General features: G+C 43.7%; 1 protein-coding gene across 3 annotated transcripts in view; it reads left to right on the forward strand.

The window, feature by feature from the left end:
* ABCA5 (ATP binding cassette subfamily A member 5) overlaps positions 1-22,430 on the forward strand; it is a 64,663-nt gene that overhangs the window by 8,410 nt on the left and 33,823 nt on the right. For 2 of the 3 annotated variants that reach the window (XM_018063914.1, XM_018063916.1), the window contains exons 2-11: positions 5,218-5,337; positions 6,368-6,572; positions 7,326-7,487; positions 10,879-10,967; positions 12,452-12,681; positions 14,252-14,393; positions 15,997-16,185; positions 17,736-17,883; positions 20,414-20,582; positions 21,899-21,957. In XM_018063914.1, the coding sequence (XP_017919403.1) occupies positions 5,236-5,337; positions 6,368-6,572; positions 7,326-7,487; positions 10,879-10,967; positions 12,452-12,681; positions 14,252-14,393; positions 15,997-16,185; positions 17,736-17,883; positions 20,414-20,582; positions 21,899-21,957 (1,495 nt within the window). In that variant the 5' untranslated portion in view covers positions 5,218-5,235. Of the gene's footprint in view, positions 1-1,588; positions 5,338-6,367; positions 6,573-7,325; positions 7,488-10,878; positions 10,968-12,451; positions 12,682-14,251; positions 14,394-15,996; positions 16,186-17,735; positions 17,884-20,413; positions 20,583-21,898; positions 21,958-22,430 lie in introns of those variants that run through there. The other variant, XM_018063915.1, reaches the window with a different exon arrangement.

Here is a 22,430-nt window from a genome sequence, read left to right on the forward strand (position 1 = left end):
GTAATGATAACCCTGTATGCGAGACAGCAAAAGAGACACAGATGTATAGAACAGTCTTTTGGACTCTGTGGGAGAGGGTGAGGGCGGGATGATATGGGGGAATGGCATTGAAACATGTAAAATATCATATATGAAATGAATCGCCAGTTCAGGTTTGATGCATGGTACAGGGTGCTTGGGGCTGGTGCACTGGGATGACCCAGAGGGATGGAATGGGGAGGGAGGTGGGAGGGGGATTCAGGATGGGGAGCACGTGTACACCCATGGCAGATTCAAGTCAATGTATAGCAAAACCGATACAATATTGTAAAGTTAAATAAATAAATGTTTTAAAAAATAGAAAAAAAGATGTTTTCATTCTCAGAGTAGTGTGTCTTTTTTCAGGCTGCTACAAAGAAAGTAATGTCAGCTGGTTTGTACAAACAACCAAAAAAAAGGATGTTTCACTTTAATAACTTGAGTAGATAGGTCAAAGTTACTGACATTTTACATTTTTTCACCTGATTAGAATTTTAGAATATGAGAACCACAAACAACTTCTTCTTGTTGTTTAGTCACTAAGTCGTGTCCGACTCTCTGAGACCCTGTGGACTGTAACCCGCCAGGCTCCTCCGTCCATGGGATTTCCCAGACAGAGTACTGGAGTGGGTTGCTATTTCCTTCTCCAGGGGATCTTCCCGACCCAGGGGTCGAACCCGGGGCTCCTGCACTGCAGTCGGATGCTTTACCACTGAGCCTCCTGGGAATCCCTGCTCCCTGAGAGACCCGAGCACAAAGCGGTGGAGGGCGCTCTAGCTGAGGAAGAGCAATGGGGGGGAAGTCCATCTGGGATGGAGCTCGGGGTGGGAGGACAGGGTGAAAGCACCTTCTGCTGAAGAAGGGACTGTGTATGTGTGTGTGTGCAGCAGGACTGTGTGTGTGTATGTATCTGAGTGTCAGTGTGTGTGTGCATCTGTGTGTGTGTCACTGTGTGTGCAGCAGGACTGTGTGTGTCTCTGCGCGCATCTGTGTATGTGCGCACATGCGTGTGTGTCTGTGTGTGTGCGTGCAGCCGGACTGTATGTGTCTGAGTGTGTGTGTGTGTCAGTGTGTGTGTCAGTGTGTGCATGCGCATCTGTGTGTGTCAGTGTGTGTGTGTGCAGCAGGGCTGTATGTGTGTGCGTGTGTGTGTCAGTGTGTGTGTGTGTCTATGTATGTGTCTGTGTGTGTGTGTGCAGCAGGACTGTGTGTGTGTCTGTGTGTAGCAGGACTGTGTGTGTCTGTGTGTGTGTGCATATCTGTGTGCGCACATGCGTGTGTGTGCACATCAGTGTGTGTGTGCAGCAGGACTGTATGTGTCTGTGTGTCTGTGCATCTGTGTGTGTCAGTGTGTGTGTGCATGTGCAGCAGGGCTGTGTGTGTCTGTGTGTGTCAGTGTGTGCGTGCGCATCTGTGTGTGTCTGTGTGTGTGTGCAGCAGGGCTGTGTGTGTCTATGTGTGTGCGCGCGTCTGTGTGTGTGTCTGTGTGTATGCGCGTCTGTGTGTGTGACTGTGTGTGTGTGTGTGTGTGTGTGTGTATGTGTGTGTGCATCAGGTCTTAGCTGTGGCATGCAGGATCTTGTTCCCCAACTAGGGAGCAAACCCGGGCCCCCTGCGTTGGGAGCACACAGTCTTAACCACCCGACCACCAGGGAAGTCCTGGGACTTTGTGCTTTGGAAGAAAGTGGGAAATAGGCTGAACAGATACCAGCGTGACTTCTTTGCTTAGTCATCCTGTGTCATCTTCTGCAGAGATGCCTCCCTGTTAATCTTACTTTTTAAGCCACTTGAAAACCTTTGCAACAGCAGTCCTCAGCTTTCTGCCGCCCTGTGCTCTCACGCCCGTCAGTACCCGTGGGACCCTGCCCTTCGTGGCCGGGGAGGTGGGCAGGCGTGGAGCGTCTCGCTGGGTTACTGCCATGCTTCACTTGGACAGTCTCGGTTACCCTCGGGAGCGTCCTAATCATGGAGTTAGGAGCACATTATACTGTTAGGCTGATTGAGTCCACTGATAGCAGAGACAGGAACTGTCTGGTCCGTCTGCCTTCAGGGAAAATGAAATACTTTGGGTGGGTATCAGGGCATTTCACATACTCCAAGGAAGAAGAATCAAGTTTTGGGCACAGTAGGTACCAAACCTTAGGGGAAAACTTAGTACCAAGAACGTATGAACTCTCTTTGATGTTTCTATTACTGTTTCCGCAATCCCCAAGCCCGGCTCTCTTAAGTAGAACTTCCATGCTGCCAGAAGATTTAATTGGCACAGCTCAGTGGCAGTAGGGGTGATGGTGATGGTTTAAGAAGCCCTGACTGCGGTGGGCAGGTGCAGAGGTTCCTGGACTTCAGGCAAGGCCATCAATTCTAATCGAGTTCAGGGAGCACTTCTCAAAGGAGGGAAAATACTGGGAGTCCATCAGCTGTCTTACGAAGGGCCTGTTCTCTAAAAACAAAGAACTAAGCGTGCAGTGTTCAATTCGAATGAATAATTCAGTGGCGCCCACTACGCTAAGTCAGTGTGCTTTGCGGAGGACTTGAGGCTGTTCTTGCCGCTCCACTGGTTAGGGTTTCTATGTTTTGTGGGAAGCCATCCTTGAACAAGTATGACCCGTCTGCCTGTCTCCCTCCCAGTCCCCTCCTTCCATTCTTCCTTCCTTTCATCAGCCTCGAGAAGATTACCGGTTCTTTACAGAATCTGATATAACATCCATGAGGGTGTTAGAAGAATTTACTTTTAGTGTATCTTCCTTTCCTGTTTTAATTGTGCTTTTTTAAATTTACTCATTTCGTATTTTTACAGTATGTCTAATTGTGCAATTTGTTTTTCCCCCCACTGGCTAAAGAACACGTATTGATGGGAAAACAGAAAAAAAACACAAGGAAAAGTTGTCTGTAATCCAGTCGTTAAATTAAAAAAATAACCCTTTTGTCTGTCTTCTGTACCTGTAAGGAGGATGTTTATTTGATCCCAACTTTAGTTATGTATATTGACTTTTGGGGGTTAAGACAAGCTGCCTCTAAAAAGTCCCCTGCTTTTTCATCTAGGAGGAGATGGCCAGCCGGCCTGGGATAGATGGTGCTTGTTGTGGACGGGAGTCACCCCAGTGGCTCCCATCAGACGCGTTTATATAAAACAAGGCAGCGAGTTCTGCCCCGGAAGGAGGCCTAGCAGAACTGTCTCGGCGTCTCCCCTGAGCTGCCCGCTCAGTGCCTTTTGGTTTGCACACATTCTGGGTTACAAGGGCAAGCAGATGGGGATAGGGCCCCCGGAGGGCTCCAGTGGGGCCCCAGCCACCCTGATTGCTGCTTTCACATAGCCTCTTTGAAGAGCAGAGATAGTTCCAACAGAGGTCCACTCCCAGGAGGGCCCCCAGAGGGTCAGCTTGCCCTGGGAGAGGGATACTGGGCCTGTGATGCGGTGGTTTAGGTCATACAGCTCAAAAAAAAAAAAAAAAAAAGTGAGGTTTGTTTCTTTCACTCCAGAGTAAAGCCCCTGACTCATTAAACACTTTCTCCCCTTGTGCTCCAGCAGCCAGCTGTCCACATTCCATTTCTATGGAAGCGTGTGTTCTGGAAATGTCATGGAGATGGGCTCACGCTTGACCTCTCACGTCTGGCTTCTTAAGTGCTCACTGTAGCGTTCTGGAGGCTCACCCACGTAGCATGTGTGACTGCTTCACTCCTCTTTGTGGCTGAACAGTGAGTCGTGTGTGCCCACCGCCTCCGCTTGTCCCTCCCTCTGTTGGTAGACATTCAGGCTGTTTCCATGTCTTGGCAGTTCTGACCCTGTGTGCACACGCATTTATCTGTGCCCCTGTTTCCAGTTCTTTTGGGTGAATACCTACAAGTGGAGGAGTGGAGTCACACAGGAATTCTGGTTTCCCCTCGGGGACCAGCTGCAGTGTTTGTCTCAGCAGCGGAACCTCTCTGCAGCCCTGCCAGCTCTGTACGAGGACCCCTTGCCCCCCATTAGCCCCGGAGTTTCTTACGAGAAATTTTCTCTCATTCGGAGCATTACTGCCCTGCAGGAAAGCACCTGGTTAATCTCCGGCTGCTCTCAGGATTCCTTCATCTTTCACTATTAGCAGTTGGGTTATGATGTGTCTCAGTGTGGATTTCCTTCGACTTATCCTGTATGGGCTTCGTCAGGCTTCTTGAAACTCGTAGGCTTTTCATCTCTGGCCAGATCGGGGAAGCTTTTAGCCATTAATTCTGTAAGTGTTTGTCCAGCATTAACACACTTCTGCCTCTCTGGCCATTTGAGTGTTACACTCTTACTCTCTCAGTTCTCTGAGCAATGATCAGTTAATTGTTAAAACACACACACAACTTGGTCTCCGTTTCTCTGAGACTGACCAGCTCCTCCTGTTGTGCCCAGTTTGCTGGCTGTTTCTTCTTGTCTGCATCCTGCTGCTGAGCCCCTTCTGCGGATTTGCTTTGTTACTGTTTTCTCCTATTCTGAAATTACTATTTGGTGCTGCTTTAAAAGTGCTGTTTCTTTGCTGACACTTGGGTTGTTTTCGAGAGTGAAATGAGTATTTTCTTTCATTGTCTTCTTACCATTGTTTGCTGGAGTGCCTTTTAAACAGCTGCTTTACTGGTTTTGTCCGATTATTTGAAAATCTGCATCACCTTGGTATTGGCATCTATGGGTTTTCTTCTCCTAACAGAGTTGGTGTTTTCCACATGCCTCATGAGTGGAATGCTGCTGGGTGATATGAGACCTCGAGTTTTGTTTTCATCCTGCAGAGAGCCTTGGTGTCTTCTGTGAACATGCTGTCCACCAGGTTAGGTTTGGGTCTTAAGTTTCTGCCCACAGTCTGTGAGCTGTGGGTCTAATTTCAGTTTAGTTTTCAGAAGCCTCTGCAGTGCATCTGGGATCTGTCCGCGCGTGCCACCCAGCCACCCGTCTGCGTCTGGGCAGTGGTCTGCTTCCCTAAGCTCTTCTGTCCATTTGCCCTCCCTGCCGCTTTCAGATTCCCAGCGGGCCCCTCGCTGGTTTCGTGTGCTGCTATTTGCCTTTCAGAACCTTCTCGTTCCGTTCAGTGCATCCTGTCCAGGTAGGAGAGAGAGTGTGGAGTATGCGTAACTATCTGATCTGCGACTCAGACATCTGTCTGTCTGTCCGTTTTTAACATTAAACATGGCCTCGACTTGACTGTGTGCTTCCAGGAGTTTTTCCCTCTGCTCTCCCTTCTCTAGTAAACTGGCCCAGAAAGCATGGCGACTACAGTCCGGGAAGACGGGGTCTGGAGGCAGACAAGAACGCTGCTCCTCAAGAATTGCCTGGTGAAATGCAGGACCAAGAAGAGCAGCGTCCAGGTGAGCGGTACGGCCGTCACGCGTGCTCCACGTTGATGTGTTCCACCTTTAAGAGATGATTTGCTCTGCTGGATGCATTGTTATCACAGTTTCACTTGAGAAGTGAAAACTTACTGCGTCAGCCTCAGAAAAAAATACCTAAGTTATCCGACGTTTTCTAAATGTCAGAAATGTTGACATGTTTCCAAATTCAGTGACTTTTTCATGTCGGTGCTTGATTGAGAACCTCAAGGCCTGTATTTCCTGTTTCATGAGGTGGAAAATAAAGTCTGCAGATAACTCCCTGGAACATTATTCCGCATTTCCTCCCCATGGCCTCCCAGCTGAGGACTCTGGGATGGATTGGCCAGGATTACTGCAGACGTGTTGCACATCTGTTTCCACAAGCATGCATCACTTTATTGTATGTTTATTTGTTTAGCATACATTGGTCTAAGAGATAAAAGGAAGTAGGAACTCTGGATGAACCAGTCAAGAATGATTTTAAAGGATGGAATGGTATTATTCTCTTGAAATCAGCAGAACAATTAAACCGCAAGGTGAAACAGTAAATAGTTCATCCCCATTAAAGTCAACTATTGAATGTAACTGAGTTTAGTTTCAGGAGTAGAAATTTAGGTGTAATTAAACATAAGTTTTAATTCAGACTCAAAGACATTTTTATGGTGTCTTTGAGTTACAGATAATTGGTAAGTTACTTTAAAGTTATAAATGAATAAATTTATTATTATATTTTATGTAGGTAGTCTCAGATGTTTAAATACTAGCTTTTATGTCACTTAAATATGTTATGGTGACTTGAATTTTCAAATATTTTAGTGAAATTGAATGTAAAGGAAAACTTATTGCTGTTGGGTTTGGTTCAGCACAATATTTCTTTTAGGATAAAAGTGCTTTTACTTTATGTTCTTAAGAAAGGAGACCCAAGTTCTTCATGTTTTTTTCTTAGTATTAGTTATATTCATGGAAAGCTTGATGATTTTTGCTGCCTTTGTTATGCTTTGTGATCATTTTGTTTCCTTTGTTGCAGGAAATTCTTTTTCCACTGTTCTTTTTGTTTTGGTTAATATTAATTAGCATGATGCATCCAAATAAGAAATATGAAGAAGTGCCTGATGTAGAACTCAGTGCCCTGGACGTGTCCGTCCTCGCCAACGTCGTGCTTGGATTCACGCCCGCGACTAACATCACGAGGAGCGTCATGCAGAAAGTGTCTGTGGACCACCTTCTTGACGGTACTGTGAGCTGGCGTGGGTCCTGTCCCTTACAGATGGCCTCTTCTGTGTTGTGCTGTTTGCTTTATTGAGTAAATACCGTTCTTAACATTTAGGTATATATGCTTTCACCATAACAGAGTTTTATAAAAGCGTTAATATTATCTGATTCTGCTAGCCTATGTTTCTTGTGAAACTTTCATTTATAGCATACTTTATGTTTTAATATTTTATATCATGGGCCATTTATAAAGCAAGCATATTCGTTTAGGATAAAAAAAGCAATATTGTGTTTAAATGTCAATTTTTATTCAAAGAAGAGTTGTGTCATAGTTACTAAAATACATATTTAGTTTCTGAGAAGGATTGTGGAATTTTCTTCCTAAGAAGCAATATTTGAAAATAAAATATCCATTCATTTATCAAGGAGTTATTTCATGGTTTCACCTCGAGATAGGGAAATGAACTATACATATTACATGTAGGGTGTGTGCTCTAATCTATTATGTTGATAGCTTATGTGTCACTCCGACACATAACTTACGTATAGTCAAATGACAGGTAAGAAATAGTGTCTGTAAAATTGTACTGCTTTAATATCTGTTGCTTTTTAGTTTGGTTTTTAGAAGAGCTGTATTCATTTTCTAAGAAGTTAGAGCATTCAACAAATGCTTATAAAATACTACATTCATCAAGTATAATGGTAAATTTGGTCTGTTGTATTATAATAAACTATTCGTGTATTTGAGCTAATTCTGTTGTGATATTTTATAGTCGTAACTATTGAAGAATACGCAGATGAAGAAGAATTGGTGACATCTAGTCTTTCCAAGTCCGGCTCCTTTGTAGGCGTTGTGTTCAAAGACTTCATGTCCTATGAGCTCCGGTTTTTTCCTGATACGATTCCAGTATCTTCTGTTTATATGGATTCAAGAGGCAAGTAGCCCTAAATAGTCAACGAAAATCAATTAAATGCATGTTTTTATTGCTCTTAGTTCAAATGCAAAATTTGATGGAGGCCTACATTGACATTTTCAACTATAATTATTCAGATCAGAAGACTGTCAACTCTAGCATAAGAACATGTGTGTATATCTGTGTATCCACAGCTACGTATATAATATGAAGTATAATTTATACTGTGCTTCCCCAGTGGCTCAGTGGTTAAGAATCCACCTGCAGTTGGATCCCTGGATTGGGAAGAGCCTCTGGAGAAGGGAATGGCAACCCCCTCCAGTATTCTTGTCTGGATTATACCACGGACAGAGAAGCCTGGCAGGCTCCCATCTGTGGGGCTGCAAAGACCCGATGCCACGGAAGTGACTGAGCAGTCCTGCACGAGATTTCTGTTAGACAGTTTTATCCTGAGTTCTGTGACTTTCTCTCTTCACAGTCCAGGATGTCTGGCTCTAGCTGAGGGATCACACCATCGTGATTATCTGGGTTGTGAAGATCATTTTTGTACAGTTCTTCTGTGTATTCTTGCCACCTCTTCTTAATATCTTCTGCTTCTGTTAGGTCCATACCATTTCTGTCCTTTATCGAGCCCATCTTTGCATGAAATGTTCCCTTGGTATCTCTAATTTTCTTGACGAGATCTCTAGTCTTTGCCATTCTGTTGTTTTCCTCTAAGGCTTACTTATCTCTTCTTGCTATTCTTTGGAACTCTGCATTCAGATGCTTATATCTTTCCTTTTCTCCTTTGCTTTTTGCTTCTCTTCTTTTCGCAGCTATTTGTAAGGCCTCTTTAGACAGCCGTTTTGCTACTTTGCAAGATAATCAAGATAATCACGATGGTGTGATCACTCATCTAGAGCCAGACATCTTGGAATGTGAAGTCAAGTGGGCCTTAGGAAGCATCACTACAAACAAAGCTAGTTGAGGTGATGGAATTCCAGTGGAGCTATTTCAGATCCTGGAAGATGATGCTGTGAAAGTGCTGCACTCAATATGCCAGCAAGTTTGGAAAACTCTCCAGTGGCCCCAGGACTGGAAAAGGTCAGTTTTCATTCCAATCCCAAAGAAAGGCAATGCCAAAGAATGCTCAAACTACCGCACAATTGCATTCATCTCACACGCTAGTAAAGTAATGCTCAAAATTCTCCAAGCCAGGCTTCAGCAGTATGTGAACCATGAACTCCCTGATGTTCAAGCTGGTTTTAGAAAAGGCAGAAGAACCAGAGATCAAATTGCCAACATCCGCTGGATCATGGAAAAAGCAAGAGAGTTCCAGAAAAACATCTATTTCTGCTTCATTGACTATGCCAAAGCCTTTGACTGTGTGAATCACAATAAACTGTGGAAAATTCTGAAAGAGATGGGAATACCAGACCACCTGACCTGCCCCTTGAGAAACCTCTATGCAGGTCAGGAAGCAACAGTTAGAACTGGACATGGAACAACAAACTGGTTCCAAATAGGAAAAGGTTTATGTCAAGGCTGTATATTGTCACCCTTCTTATTTAACTTATATGCAGAGTACATCATGAGAAGCGCTGGGCTGGAAGAAGCACAAGCTGGAATCAAGATTTCCGGGAGAAATATCAATAACCTCAGATATGCACATGACACCAGCCTTATGGCAGAAAGTGAAGAGGAACTAAAAAGCCTCTTGATGAAAGTGAGAGGAGAGTGAAAAAGTGGGCTTAAAGCTCAACATCCAGAAAACTAAGATCATGGCATCTGGTCCCATCACTTCATGTAAATAGATGGGGAAACAGTGTCAGACTTTATTTTTTGGGGCTCCAGAATCACTGCAGATGGTGACTGCAGCCATGAAATTAAAAGACGCTTACTCCTTGGCTCAGATGGTAAAGCATCTGTCTACAATGTGGGAGACCCTGGTTCGATCCCTGGGTCGGGAAGTTCCCTGGAGAAGGAAATGGCAACCCACTCCAGTACTCTTGCCTAGAAAATCCCATGGACGGAGGAGCCTGGTGTTCATGGGGTCACAAAGAGTTGGACACAACTGAGCGACTTCACTTTGCTCCATGGAAGGAAACCTAGATAGCATATTGAAAAGCAGAGACATTACTTTGCCAGCAAAGGTCCGTCTAGTCAAGGCTATGGTTTTTCCAGTGGTCATGTATGGATGCGAGAGTTGGACTGTGAAGAAGGCTGAGAGCCGAAGAATCGATGCTTTTGAACTGTCGTGTTAGAGAAGACTCGAGAGTCCCTTGGACTGCAAGGAGATCCAACCAGTCCATTCTGAAGGAGATCAGCCCTGGGTGTTCTTCGGAAGGAATGATGCTAAAGCTGAAACTCCAGTACTTTGGCTACCTCATGCAAAGAGTTGACTCATTGGAAAAGACTCTGATGTTGGCAGGGATTGGGGGCAGGAGGAGAAGGGGACGACAGAGGATGGGAGGGCTGGATGGCATCACCCACTCGATGGACGTGAGTTTGAGTGAACTCCAGGAGATGGTGATGGACAGGGAGGCCTGGCGTGCTGTGATTCATGAGGTCACAGAGTCGGACACGACTGAGTGACTGAACTGAACTGATATGACTTTCTAAATCTGTGTTCTTTTCTCCACGTAATTGTTTTTGTACATGGTATGGTACATATTTTAAAATCTCAAGTTCTTCTACCAATAAAGTTTATTAATTCTATGTTTGAAACATGGAAAACAGCCTTCAATGCCTAAGCCTCTGAAAAAATAATTATCAACCAAAAACATTTATTGAAACAATGTTAAAGTCACTATATTTGTGACTTGATTCCAAAAAGCCTTCAGATAATTTTTCTTTTTTTCTGTGTTCTTTACTTGGACCTGCCTTTGCACATGGAAAGCTTTTAAAGCTGATAATTCATTGTAGAATGACTTAGGTTAAGCCAGAAAAGTGACTTGTTTAAAAAACCTCATTGGAAAAGACTCTGATGCTGGGAAAGATTGAAGGCAAAAGGCGAAGGGGGCAGCAGAGCCTGAGGTGGTTGGATGGCATCACGGACTCAAAGGACACGAGTTTGAGCAAGCTCCCAGAGACAGTGGAGGACAGAGGAGCCTGGCGTGCTGCAGCCTGTGGGGTCACAAAGGGTCAGGCACGGCTTAGCAGCTGAGCGGCAGCCACTGGTTTCTTCTCTTCCATTTGTGTGCGCTTACTACTCAGTATCCTGACACATGTAACTCTCTGATTTCAAACATTTCAAACAAACAGTAAGGGATGTGATAGACTTTGTTTGCCTTTGGAGGGCAGTTGCTTCTTTTCTTTGCTTCTATTAGAGGTGGATCAGTTGTATCACTTTGGTAACCCACTGGGTGCTGTCTCTAAGGAAAGCACTTGTGTATCGTGCTGGACCTTACCTCTCACGTTTTTTCCTCTGTAGCTGGCTGTTCCCCATCATGTGACGCCGTCCAGTTCTGGTCCTCAGGGTTCACGGTTCTGCAGGCCTCGATAGACGCAGCCATCATACAGGTAAAGGTGCTGGAGGAAGGCAAGGGTTCATACGATGCCCCGCGTCTTTACCATCGGAGTCCATTTCACTGCTGTCACACGTACCAAATTACATCATCCAGGTCAGCTCCGTTACAAAAAAAGAGAAGGAAGAAGTCGCATTTTCTGATGTAATTTTTTTTGAAACCCACTTTAGTTTCGTGGTCTCCAGGCACGCTGTCCAGCACTCTGTATGCCCGTGTTATCCTGTCTGTGCCGTCTGTAGGCAATATTTATGAAAGGTCTGTATTCGCAGACTTTTCCCCTTGAATAAGAGTAACTTAGTTTAAAGAAGTTACCTTTATTATCTTAATCATAGTGGTCGATCTTATTTTTAACAAATATTTATCGCTTGTCTGAAAAACGTTGTTTCTCCCTTGTGTACTAGCATCAGCCCGTTTAGTCTTGACACCGTGAGGCTGGTGCTGCTGTTTACACTTCATTTATGCACTTGAAACTCAGGAAGATGGAGTGACTTTGCAAACCTCAGTTGACTAGTGGCAAAGCTAATTCAGACTGTGGCTTTTGGGTTCTCATTTCTGTGTTTTAGTAGTATACTGCCCCTAACATTGTGTATAAACGTTGTGTTTACATTCTGAAGACCTGACCCAGTGTTTCTTGTTTTAGTGGAAATGAACAGCAGACCTTGGGTAGGAGCCCTGTCACTGCCAGTTGTTAGACTGCTATGCATGAATGACTGGACAGGGTTGTCGTTAGAACCACATGAGATGATACACAGACGTGTCCTACAAGCTCTCACAGCATAGTATTAATGTATCGTAGACACAGTATTCAGTAACACACAAGCTCAGGCTAATGACGGTGAAATAAATACAGGGGCGTGTTGCGTTGATGGTGCTGAAGTACCTGTTTGTGTTTTGGCCAAAGACCTTAGCTGTCCACAGCCCAGACCACGCCGCACGAGCAGGTGGAGCAGAGCTCCGTGCCGCTCATGTGAACATGAGGTGGAAGCGTGCCGTATGGCAGACATGGTTCTGTTACCCTGTCTCTGTGCGTGCTGCATACGTATATATGCAATATGCAATAGAAGGACTCACTACCTGAAAGAACATTTTTAAAAAAGAGAGTTATCCTTTCATGGCACTTGTCATCATCCTTTAACTTCTCGATTTTATAAACACATATTTTTATTAAGATGCATATAGCTGTCACTAAAGATGGTTATTGTGCAGCCTTATTTTCTTTGACAAATTATTTAATAGAAACGTATGTACTTCCCAACTGCAGACTTGAAACTTTCTGACATGGTTCCAGAACGAGTGAAAACAATGTTCTGTGCAATACCATGATATTGGGGTCAGTCACTTTATATCTGGTGTGTAGTGTTTTGAGGGTTGTGTTTACAGTAGGTTATGGACTAACTTTGGGTATGTAATTGTCTCATTATTTCAGGAGCTGCTCTCAGGACTAAGTTAACTGAATGTGTTTACATTTTCTGATTGTAGATGAAGACCAATGTTTCTTTTTGGAAAGAGCTGGAGTCAACTAAAGCTGTTCTTATGGGAGAAACGGCTGTTGTAGAAATAGACACCTTTCCCCGAGGAGTGATTTTAATATACCTAGTTATAGCGTTTTCACCTTTTGGATACTTTTTGGCAATTCATATCGTGGCAGAAAAAGAAAAGAAGTTAAAAGAGTTTTTAAAAATAATGGGACTTCATGACACGGCCTTTTGGTATGTTACTAGAACTTTGTTATTCAGTGTGGCTAATAACTACGTAAGTTCCACACATCTTCAGTACTGAAGTTCTGTTACTCACCAGACTCAGCAAGGTCCTGACCCTCTTTTCTTGCAGTTCCCGCCTTTGTCATGGAGTTTGAGACTCATCACGAAGCTCCAGCAGTTAACTCGCTTGTTCGAACATAAGGGAGGTGGGATTTGGGAAGCTCATGTCAATAGTATATATTTAAGTTTTATTTTGTATTTTGTTTGATGAGGCATACTCCATGTTTTTCAGTGTATAGAAAAACAGGAGATTGTGGAAAGTTAGAAATTAATCTCCTGTTACAGTCCTCCGCAAATATTGTAGCCTGCTCACATTGTTACGTTCATATACACAAACTCAAGTTTGGGGCTTTTTTGTCCCCTGCGAAAAGTTACTTTTGTGAATTTTTTAGGATGAAAATATACAAATAATTATTTCCATGGAAACAAATGAAAAAAGTTCAACAATGAGCACATTAACATTTTTGTACAATGAAAATTTTATAGAGGCATGCAATTTTATAGAATTCCAAGTGTGTTTTCCATACTTTGCCCACTGTGCAGTAGGAGCATTTATGCTGACCTCACTTTGGGGGAGACGTTAGTCCTGTCAAATGTGAGTTGTTATTATCAACCATTTTATTCCATTTAGCTCAGTGCAGCAGCTGAGCCACGTCACATAATGGGGTTATCCCGTATGACATCGGCTCTGCTCATTTCTTACTCCTGTGTTTCACAGGAGTGGCCGGTCTCTGAGCCGCACTGGAGCATTAAATGTTTTGTGAGGAGACGGTAGCTGGAAGCATTTAGGTAGATCAGTTTCTCCGTGCCTCGTTTCTGCCTCTGTAAAATAGCGGGGTTACTTTTGGTGGCTTAGGTATCTGTTAGCCCTCTTTTGGTGGTTTTCTTGATGCCATACATTACGTTACCTGCTAACTTGAAAAGTAAAAGCAAAGTAATAGACTGTGGGGCAATTCCCCTGAGCTCCGGTTTGAGGAGAAATGTCGAGGCCTGTGATGAATCTGCTGTTGATCTTGGTCTCACATCGAGTTCCGTAGTAATAACGTTGTTGCTTAGCGGGGTGGCCTTCACAACTATCTAAAGTACCAAAAGCCATCAGAGTTTAACTGTCACGTGTACCATACAGAAAATCGTCAGTCATTAAACTCTTTCGTATTTTAAGAAAATCAGAATTGTGCATTTGTTGATCTTCTGAAAGTACTAGATTTAAATGAATTGTGATTTGCTATAAATCTGTAAGTTGTTTTTTTTTTTTTGACTCCTGGAAAGATAATCACCATTTTATCTCTATATGAGGTGATAACTTGATAATTTTATCTACAGCTAAACCAGCACTATATTTTTCACTATGTACAAGAGCTGTAATTTTCAGTACGCGAGCATACGTAGAAATGAAGCGATTGGCTTAATTTTAAGAATGAAACGGCTAAAATAAAGCTGAAGTTTTGTTTAAAATGATTTTTTTTAATTGTTAAGGCTTGTGTTTTTAGCCGTGACTGTGTCTGTGTTCCCTTTTCAGGCTTTCCTGGGTCCTTCTCTACGCAAGTTTGATTTTTCTCATGTCTCTTCTCATGGCAGTCATCGCAACAGCATCTTCCTTATTCCCTCAGAGTAGCTGCTTTGTGATATTTCTCCTTTTTTTCCTCTACGGCTTATCATCTGTAAGTACTTTAACTTGAAATGGGAATAAAGGACTGCCAAAATATTTGCTTAATACAGTAAAGTCTTATTTTTTGGTTTACTTGCAGTCGACTTCCCGTGAAAGATAGGATTGTTCCTCGGTTAATTCTGATGAATGAGTTGTATCATTGTACCTCCTCACTTTTAGGAAAGTTACAAAATATTCTCAAGTTTAAATTTAACTAGTTTTCACGTGATGTATTCCGCACACTTCCTCGGAGTCTATCTTTTATGATCTTCATATAACTGTGCTTATACACCGTGAAGATGGTCTTGTACTAGACTCTTTTTTTTTTTTTTTTTTTTTCGTGAAATCCTAAACGTTTCAAGGTAATATGTCTTACAGGACGATGCTGTGTAAAGATATGTCTTTGTAAATTTAATTCTTTGACACTGCTGATATGGGTTGGGTATTTGGTTGAATGCTGGTTGTGCACGACCAGGCTTTGTTTGTTTTTTTTAAAATATGTATTTGGCTGTGCTGGGGCTTAGTTGCAGCCTGTGGACTCTTAGTTGCAGCCTGTGAGGTCTAGTTCCCCCACCAGGGATCAAACCTGGGCCCCTGCATTGGGAGCATGGAGTCTTAGCCACTGGACCACCAGAGACGCCCCCAGCCTTTGTTTCCCGTGGCCCTAGTTTCCGTTCTGCTTGGCCCACGTGCCCATGCTGTATCAGCTGTGAGATGTTGTGACTGTCATCTCTGCTCTTTAACACGACAATTTATAAAGAACTTGTATGCGAAAGTGACAGTCGCTCAGTCGAGTCTGACTCTTTGCGACCCCATGGACGATACAGTCCGTGGAATTCTCCAGGCCAGAATCCTGGAGTGGGTAGCCTTTCCCTTCTCCAGGGGATCTTCCCAACCCAGGGATCAAACCCAGGTCTCCCACCATTGCAGGCGGATTCTTTACCAGCTGAGTCACCAGGGAAGCCTACCTCAAATAACATGTATGCTTCTCTATATAGTTGCGTGGTTTTTAACTGACTCTGTTTCCTATCAACACATTAAAAGCTAGGTCCTCTATTTGAAAGCTTGCCGAGTTGTGGTTTTGTTCATATTTGAACATGTCTAACTGCAGAGACACCTGGTAGTTTCTGCTTTCTGTGAGGCTGAGATGGTCATGTTTGCCTATTACATAGATAATGAGCAGTTTTAAATATTTGTCAGTTTATATTGTTAATGTATAGCACTGTTTGTGTGAAAATTAAATGTCTCAGCATGACCTTTAGAAATTTGTTGTTTTTTAGTTGCTAAGACATGTGTGTCCAACTCCTTGGGACCCCATGGACTATAGCTCACCAGGCTCCTTTGTCCTTGGTATTTCCTGAGCAGAGATACTGGAGTGGGTGGTCACTTCCTCCTCCAGGGGATCTTCCCAACCCAGAGATTGAACCCGTGTCTCTTGCATTGGCAGACGGATTCTTTACCACTGAGCCACCAAGGAATTAATTGGGAATTGATTGAATTTTAGTGAATGTAGTTTCTAATGAAAATAGCTTGTTTTTTCACAAGCAAAAATTTAATCTTATTTTTACATCGGTGTACATGAACAATGTATTAACATTAACATTTGTATCTTACAGGTATTTTTTGCTTTAATGCTGACGCCTCTTTTTAAAAAATCAAAGCATGTGGGAATAGCTGAATTCTTGGTCACGGTGGCTTTTGGATTTGTTGGCCTCTTGGTGGTCCTCGTGGAAAGTTTCCCCCGATCGCTAGTGTGGCTGCTCAGCCCCCTCTGTCAGTGCGCCTTCCTGATTGGCGTCGCGCAGGTGCGTGAAGTGTCCCGTCTCACCTTCCCCCGGCGCGCGCTTCCTCTCCACTTCCATGCAGCGTAGTATACTACCATGAACCCTGCCTTTGGTTAGGGTTAGACATGAGAAGGGGTGCTATTTGAAAACCAGAGTATGTTTTATATTGATTTCATTTATGTTTTCTCCGTTTTTAAGCTTTTCATTTGTATGACCTTTTTATCAACGAGCTCTCCACTTTTTCTTTTAATGGAACTCAGTAGTCTGTTTCACTGGAACAGCTCAGCTTGTTAGAAGTCACTGGTTAAAGCACCAGGTGGCTCAGTTGTATAGAATTCATCTCCCAACACAGGAGACACAGCTTTGACCCCTGGGTTGGAAAGATCCCCTGGAGGAGGAAATGGCAAACCTCTTCCCTCCAGTATTCTTGCCTGGGAAATCCCATGGACAGAAGAGCCTGGCAGGTTACAGTCCTTGGGGTTACAAAGAGTCGGACACGACTTAGTACCTAGACAACCACAGTTCTTATCTCACTACTATGGTCATCAAAAATTTGTCTTCGTGACCCAGGGACTGAACCCAGGTCTCCCACACTGGCAGGCGTGTTCTCTACCGTCTGAGCCACCAGGGAACCCTGGTGGGTTTTATAGGTCCAGGACTCGGGATTGTCTTTATCTGAATAGTAGTGGTGTTTATGGGCTTCCCCTGTGGCTCAGCTGGTAAAGAATCCACCCGCAATGCGGGAGACCTGGGTTTGATCCCTAGATTAGGAAGATCCCCTGGAAAAAAGGAAATATTACCCACTCCAGTATTCTGGCCTGGAGAATTCCATGGACTGTATAGTCCATGGGGTCGCAAAGAGTCGGACACAACTGAGCGACTTTCTCTTTCACTTTCATTGGTGTTTATAATGTGATTTTTCTTAGTTTTTAAGAGCAGTGAGGCTCTAAGAGGAAAATTCTCACAAAAAACTGCTTTATATATTAGGACATATATTTAGTTAATGTGTAAAGAAGAAAAAATGTGATCACTTCATATAAGAAGTAACTGGCTGGATAGGGATGCTGACGCCCTCTGCGGTACAGTTAGAGTCTGTCCCTTCACGGCGGGCTTGCAACACGGGCGAAACCTCAGCACTACTGTCCTTCCTCCCGCTCTGCCAGCACACCTGCTGTGAATAATTTAATATCAGCGTTGATTAGTTTTAGCCCCTTCTCCCTTTTCAGGGTTGAAAGGTGCTGACCATAAGTTTATCCTCTGATAACTTGTGTGACTTCTCTGGACCGTAAACCCTTTCGCTAGCGTCAGCTTTCATTTTATTTGATAGCCGTAGCACTAACAAGACACGCTGCAAGAGCCGACCGACGGCTTTAAAAACATGACCAGACAGGGCTGTCGGGGTAACTCACGTTCTGGTCAAGCTTTTATCGTTCTCTGTATAAGTTCACATTGCTCGTTTGGCTAGGCCGTTCACTCTCCTAGCGGCCTGGTTTCTTGACTCTGGGCATAACGTGGCTTTTGCTTATTTTTGGCCATTTTCATATTATCGGGTGAACGTTTCTGTTTTCCAGGTCATGCATTTAGAAGACGTTGATGAAGGTGCTTTAGTTTCTAATTTGACTGAAGGCCCGTGTCCTCTAATCATTGCCATTATGATGCTGCTTCTTAACAGCATTTTCTACGCCCTCTTGGCTGTTTATCTTGATCAAGTCATTCCAGGTATGCAGGTAGCCACTGAATTTTACTTAAAAGATTTTTCAGGTTTTTGTCCACCTAAAGTTATCTTAATTTTTCTTCTTACAAGATTAATGGTTTATTGTTTTTGATTTTTTTAAATATTCCTTTTGAAATATTCATTTATTTTTAATTGCGGGAGAGTTGCTTTGCAATATAGTGTTGGTTTCTGCCATACATCAATGTGAACCAGCCTCATGTATACATGTCCCCTCCCTTTGGAGCCTCCCTCCCACCTCCCTCTCCATCCCACCCCGCTATGTTGTCGCAGAGCACCAAGTTGAGCTTCCGGTGAGTTAACTTAATTTTAGCTTTTTTTCTAGCTGAGTACTCTAAGTCGTATTCACTGTTAACAGCTTTTAATTTAATTGTAATTGTATTTTGTACCTTATACCTTAACTTCCAGTGAATGTAAGGAGACTGGGCAAAAAGAGACAGTTTGTTTTGAAAGCCTTAAATCCCTAATTGAGCTTCTTAACTCTGTCCTTCCCCATGTCCATTTTTTTGGCTGAAGCACTTCTCTACTGTACCCTCTAAGGTCCAAGACAGTGGAACAACCTTGCAACCTCTCCCATCCCCGTGTCTTCTACCCTCCACCTACTTCAAGCCTGTGCAGGTTCAGAATATTCTAGAATGACCCCTGCCCCCTCCCTTCCCCCTTGAGGTCCTCGTTCCTTTGTCTGTCTTCTTGATCTGCAGTCTTACATGACGAGACACATGTGACTTCTAAGTTTTAATTACTTACAGTTGAACAAATGAGCAGTTCCTTCCTCAGCAGGGCAAGTGTTGTGTCGGTCGCTCAGTCCTGTCCCACTCTTGGTGACCCCATGGACTGTAGCCCCCCAGGATTTATTGCCTGGTGCCTGCATGGGGTTGCACTTCTTTGTTCACGTCCAGTGGGAGAGGGACAGGAAACTTGTGCCCAGCAAGCCCTTCGTTTCTTTCTAGTTGGTGCCCGCTCCTCTGTCCACGGGATTCTCCAGGCCAGCATCCTGGAGTGGACAGCCACGCCCTCCTCCAGGGGATCCTCCCGACCCAGGGATGGAACTCAGGTCTCCCGCGGTGCCAGCAGGTTCGCCCTCCTCCAGGGGATCCTCCCGACCCAGGGATGGAACCCAGGTCTCCCGTGGGACCAGCAGATTCTTTACCAGCTGAGCCCCCAGGGAGCAGCGCAGGCGCCTGCCGAGGGGTCAGCAGCTGCGCCTGGTCACTGGTCGCAGTGCAGCCGAGGTCTCATCCACTGTTGCGAAGTCCTGTTTGGCTGCACTGTTCTAGACCATGGCAGTAGTGCTTATCTAATCACCTACCTCAAGCCTGTCTAAGAACCTTGCCGTTGCCTTTAGTCAAGCTGATCACATGCTCAGAAACCTCGCTGAGCACATCCTGGGGAATTAGAGAAACTTGTCCAGCATCGGTGTCCTGCTCGGTGCCTTTATGCATCCAGTCCCTTGGCACCGCTGTTCCCCTCCCCTTATTGTGTTTTATATCCATCCATTCAGTCCTGTTTATTTAAACACATCTCCAGTGTATCAGTTAGGTTATGTTTAGTTACTCATGTAACAGAGGACCTTTTTTTTAATTGTCTTAAGCAAGGAGGAAATCAATCTCTTCATTCAGAGTCCAGAGTCAGGGTGGGCTCCCAGTTGGTTGCCTTGCTTGGCTGTGCCATCAGGATCCCACCTTCTCCATGTTGCTGTTCCTGTCTCAGAGTCTGGCTGATTTATTGCCTGGTGCCTGCATGGGGTTGCACTTCTTCATTCACGTCCAGTGGGAGAGGGACAGGAGACTTGTGCCCAGCAAGCCCTTCGCTTCTTTCTAGTTGGTGCCTGCTCGTGGCTGAAGCAGAGGAGTCACCAGAGCCTGCACGGTGCCCGTCTGGTCCACTGGACTCTCTCTAGTTGGGAGCGGCTCCCTCTGAAATGTGGTCATCGGCGGGGGGCGTGTTGGAAAGGGTGGGGAATGTTGGTTCCCTGGGGAGAGAGGGAGAAAGTCCGCCCGTGCCCTGGGCCGCCAGACTGGCGTCTCCGGTGTCGGTTCTGCCCTGTTACTCTCCTCCATCTAAAAAGTCCTCTCTGTGAGCTCTAGCAGCCTTTCTGAATACTGTCTGCTCCCAAAAGACTAAGGTGATGCCGACTCAAGCCTTCAGAATACCCCGATGTACACTCTTCACCTTCTGAACTCTTGCTGGCACTCATGCCTTACGTTGTCCGCTGTGTGTTAGCCATTAGATATGTGCGTGTCCTCATAATGATGGAAGTCTCCAGGGCAGAAAACGTGCCCTGCTTACCTTTACGTTCCATGGACTCACAGCAACCCTGAAACTTTTTATGGACAAGAGTTATCTGTCAGAAAGACTTCTATTTTTCCCGCACTGTTGACTTAATAATTTATGTCTAAACTTTAGGTTGTCTTAGGTTTCACAGACTGCCTTTCTGATTTAAACACTAGTTTTCAGAAATAATTTGTTAGGATAACTCAGTTGTGTGTTTTTTTTTTCTCTCTCTCTTTTTTTCAGGAGAATTTGGCTTACGGAGATCATCGTTTTATTTTCTGAAGCCATCATATTGGTCAAAGAGCAAAAGGAATTATGAGGAGTTATCAGAGGGCAACGTGAATGGGAATGTTAGTTTTAGTGAAATTGTTGAGCCTGTTTCTTCAGAATTTATAGGAAAAGAAGCCATCAGGTATGATTTAATCTCTGGCAGTTTAGGTGTTAAGAGCTGCTCATGGGACATGCCATGTGTAAATCCTGTCTTTTATGTAATGTGTTAAGCATGGTATTTTAGGAGATTTGGTACACGTTTGGTGATTTTTAAAAAACAGTATCAAGGGCTAATTCTCTTTTAAGTTTTTATTTTCTTTGTAACTATTTAGAATAAATTTGCTGCTAGGTTTGACATTTTACGTTTGAATAGAAAATTTTTTAAGTAATAAAATCTAGTATTTATAAAATTAAGCCATTTAAAATTTTTTTCATTATGTAAATTAAGAGGGATTCACTCATAGCTCAGTTGGTAGAGAATCTGCCTGCAATGCAGGAGACCTGGGTTCAGTTCCTGGGTTGAAACGATCTCCTGGAGAAGGAAATGGCAACCCACTCCAATATGTTTGCCTGGAAAATGCCATGGACAGAGGAGCCTGGTAGGCTACAGTCCATGGGTCGCAGGAGTTGGGCACAACTTAGCTACTAAAACCATGTGAATTAAAGCAATAGATACTAGTTTTCTATTTTTATTCGAGCTGCATTGTCTGAGACATGCCAGACATTAAATTGTGCTGTTAATTTGATAGACCCCTAGAAACTGTGACATAATTAACTTGTCACACCAGCATAATTTCAGAGAACCAGAGAAATTCATAACTATTCCTTACTAGTTCAGTCAAAACCAAATTTAAAAAAATAAGGAGAAGGAGAAAAGAGAGAAAAGTGAAAGAAAAAGTGGAGTATAGTTTGTGTTTTTTAAATTTAAGAAAAACATAGATGCAAAGGAGAACGAGGTATTTAAGATGCAGTCAGTGGACTGGTGGTCGGCCTTCTTAAAAGTTAAACTAATGAGCAAGACCGTTAATCTTTAAAAAATTATGTAAAGCATTTAAAATACATTGAGAGAATCACTTCAAGACAGTTTGAAAAGTGTACTGATGTGAAGTAGCATCTGATTTTTAAGCTCCCTTTATTAATTACAAATGGAAAAGAATCAAATGTGAAATAAGAAATCTGTAAATTGCTTGAGTCAAATGTTTCAGTTTCTTTTTAGAGGTTGACTTGCCATGAAAAGTGAATGAATCACACGTAAAATGGAGAGAAGTGATATGCTCTTTTCTCGTAGTTCCTTTAAAGTACTTGTATTATTGTTGCCAGGTTTCCTTGATTTATTGTTCTAGTAGGAAGATGCTTTATTCCCATTAAATATGACAGGTTTGATTAAAAGTACCATGCACAAAGACACACACTTGTACTCTGCTTGAAATACTTAGAGGAGTAAACGGTGTCTTTCAGAATCAGTGGTATTCAGAAGACCCACAGAACAAGAGGTGAAAATGTGGAGGCTCTGAGAAGTGAGTACCTCTCCTGTTCAGTCTGTAGATTAAGGTACAAACGGAACAGTTAGACTCCTTTACCACAATTTTCCGTCTTTCCTCCAGAGATACTCTCTTTATGTGATTAGTGTTCAGAATAAAAGTTAACAACGTCAAAGTAGTAAAAAGGAAAAAGTAATATCTACTAAGGTGGAAAGTTGTCGATTCTTAACCCTGTGTCCGTTTTAGTTATATTGGCATGCATGTGTATACGGGGCTTCCCAGGTGGCGCTAGTGGTAGAGAACCCGCCTGGCAGTGCAGGAGGCATGAGAGACCTGGGTTCGCTCCCCGGGTGGGGAGGATCCCCTGGAGGAGGGAACAGCTCCCCACTCCAGTGCTCTTGCCTGGAGAATCCCATGGACAGAGGAGTGTGGTGGGCTGCAGTCCATGGGGTTGCAGAGTCAGACTCAACTTAGCGAGTCAAACAACAAAATGCTGTTGGTTGACTTCT

This window comes from Capra hircus, chromosome 19 (genome assembly GCF_001704415.2).
Source record: "Capra hircus breed San Clemente chromosome 19, ASM170441v1, whole genome shotgun sequence".
NCBI lineage: Eukaryota > Metazoa > Chordata > Mammalia > Artiodactyla > Bovidae > Capra > Capra hircus.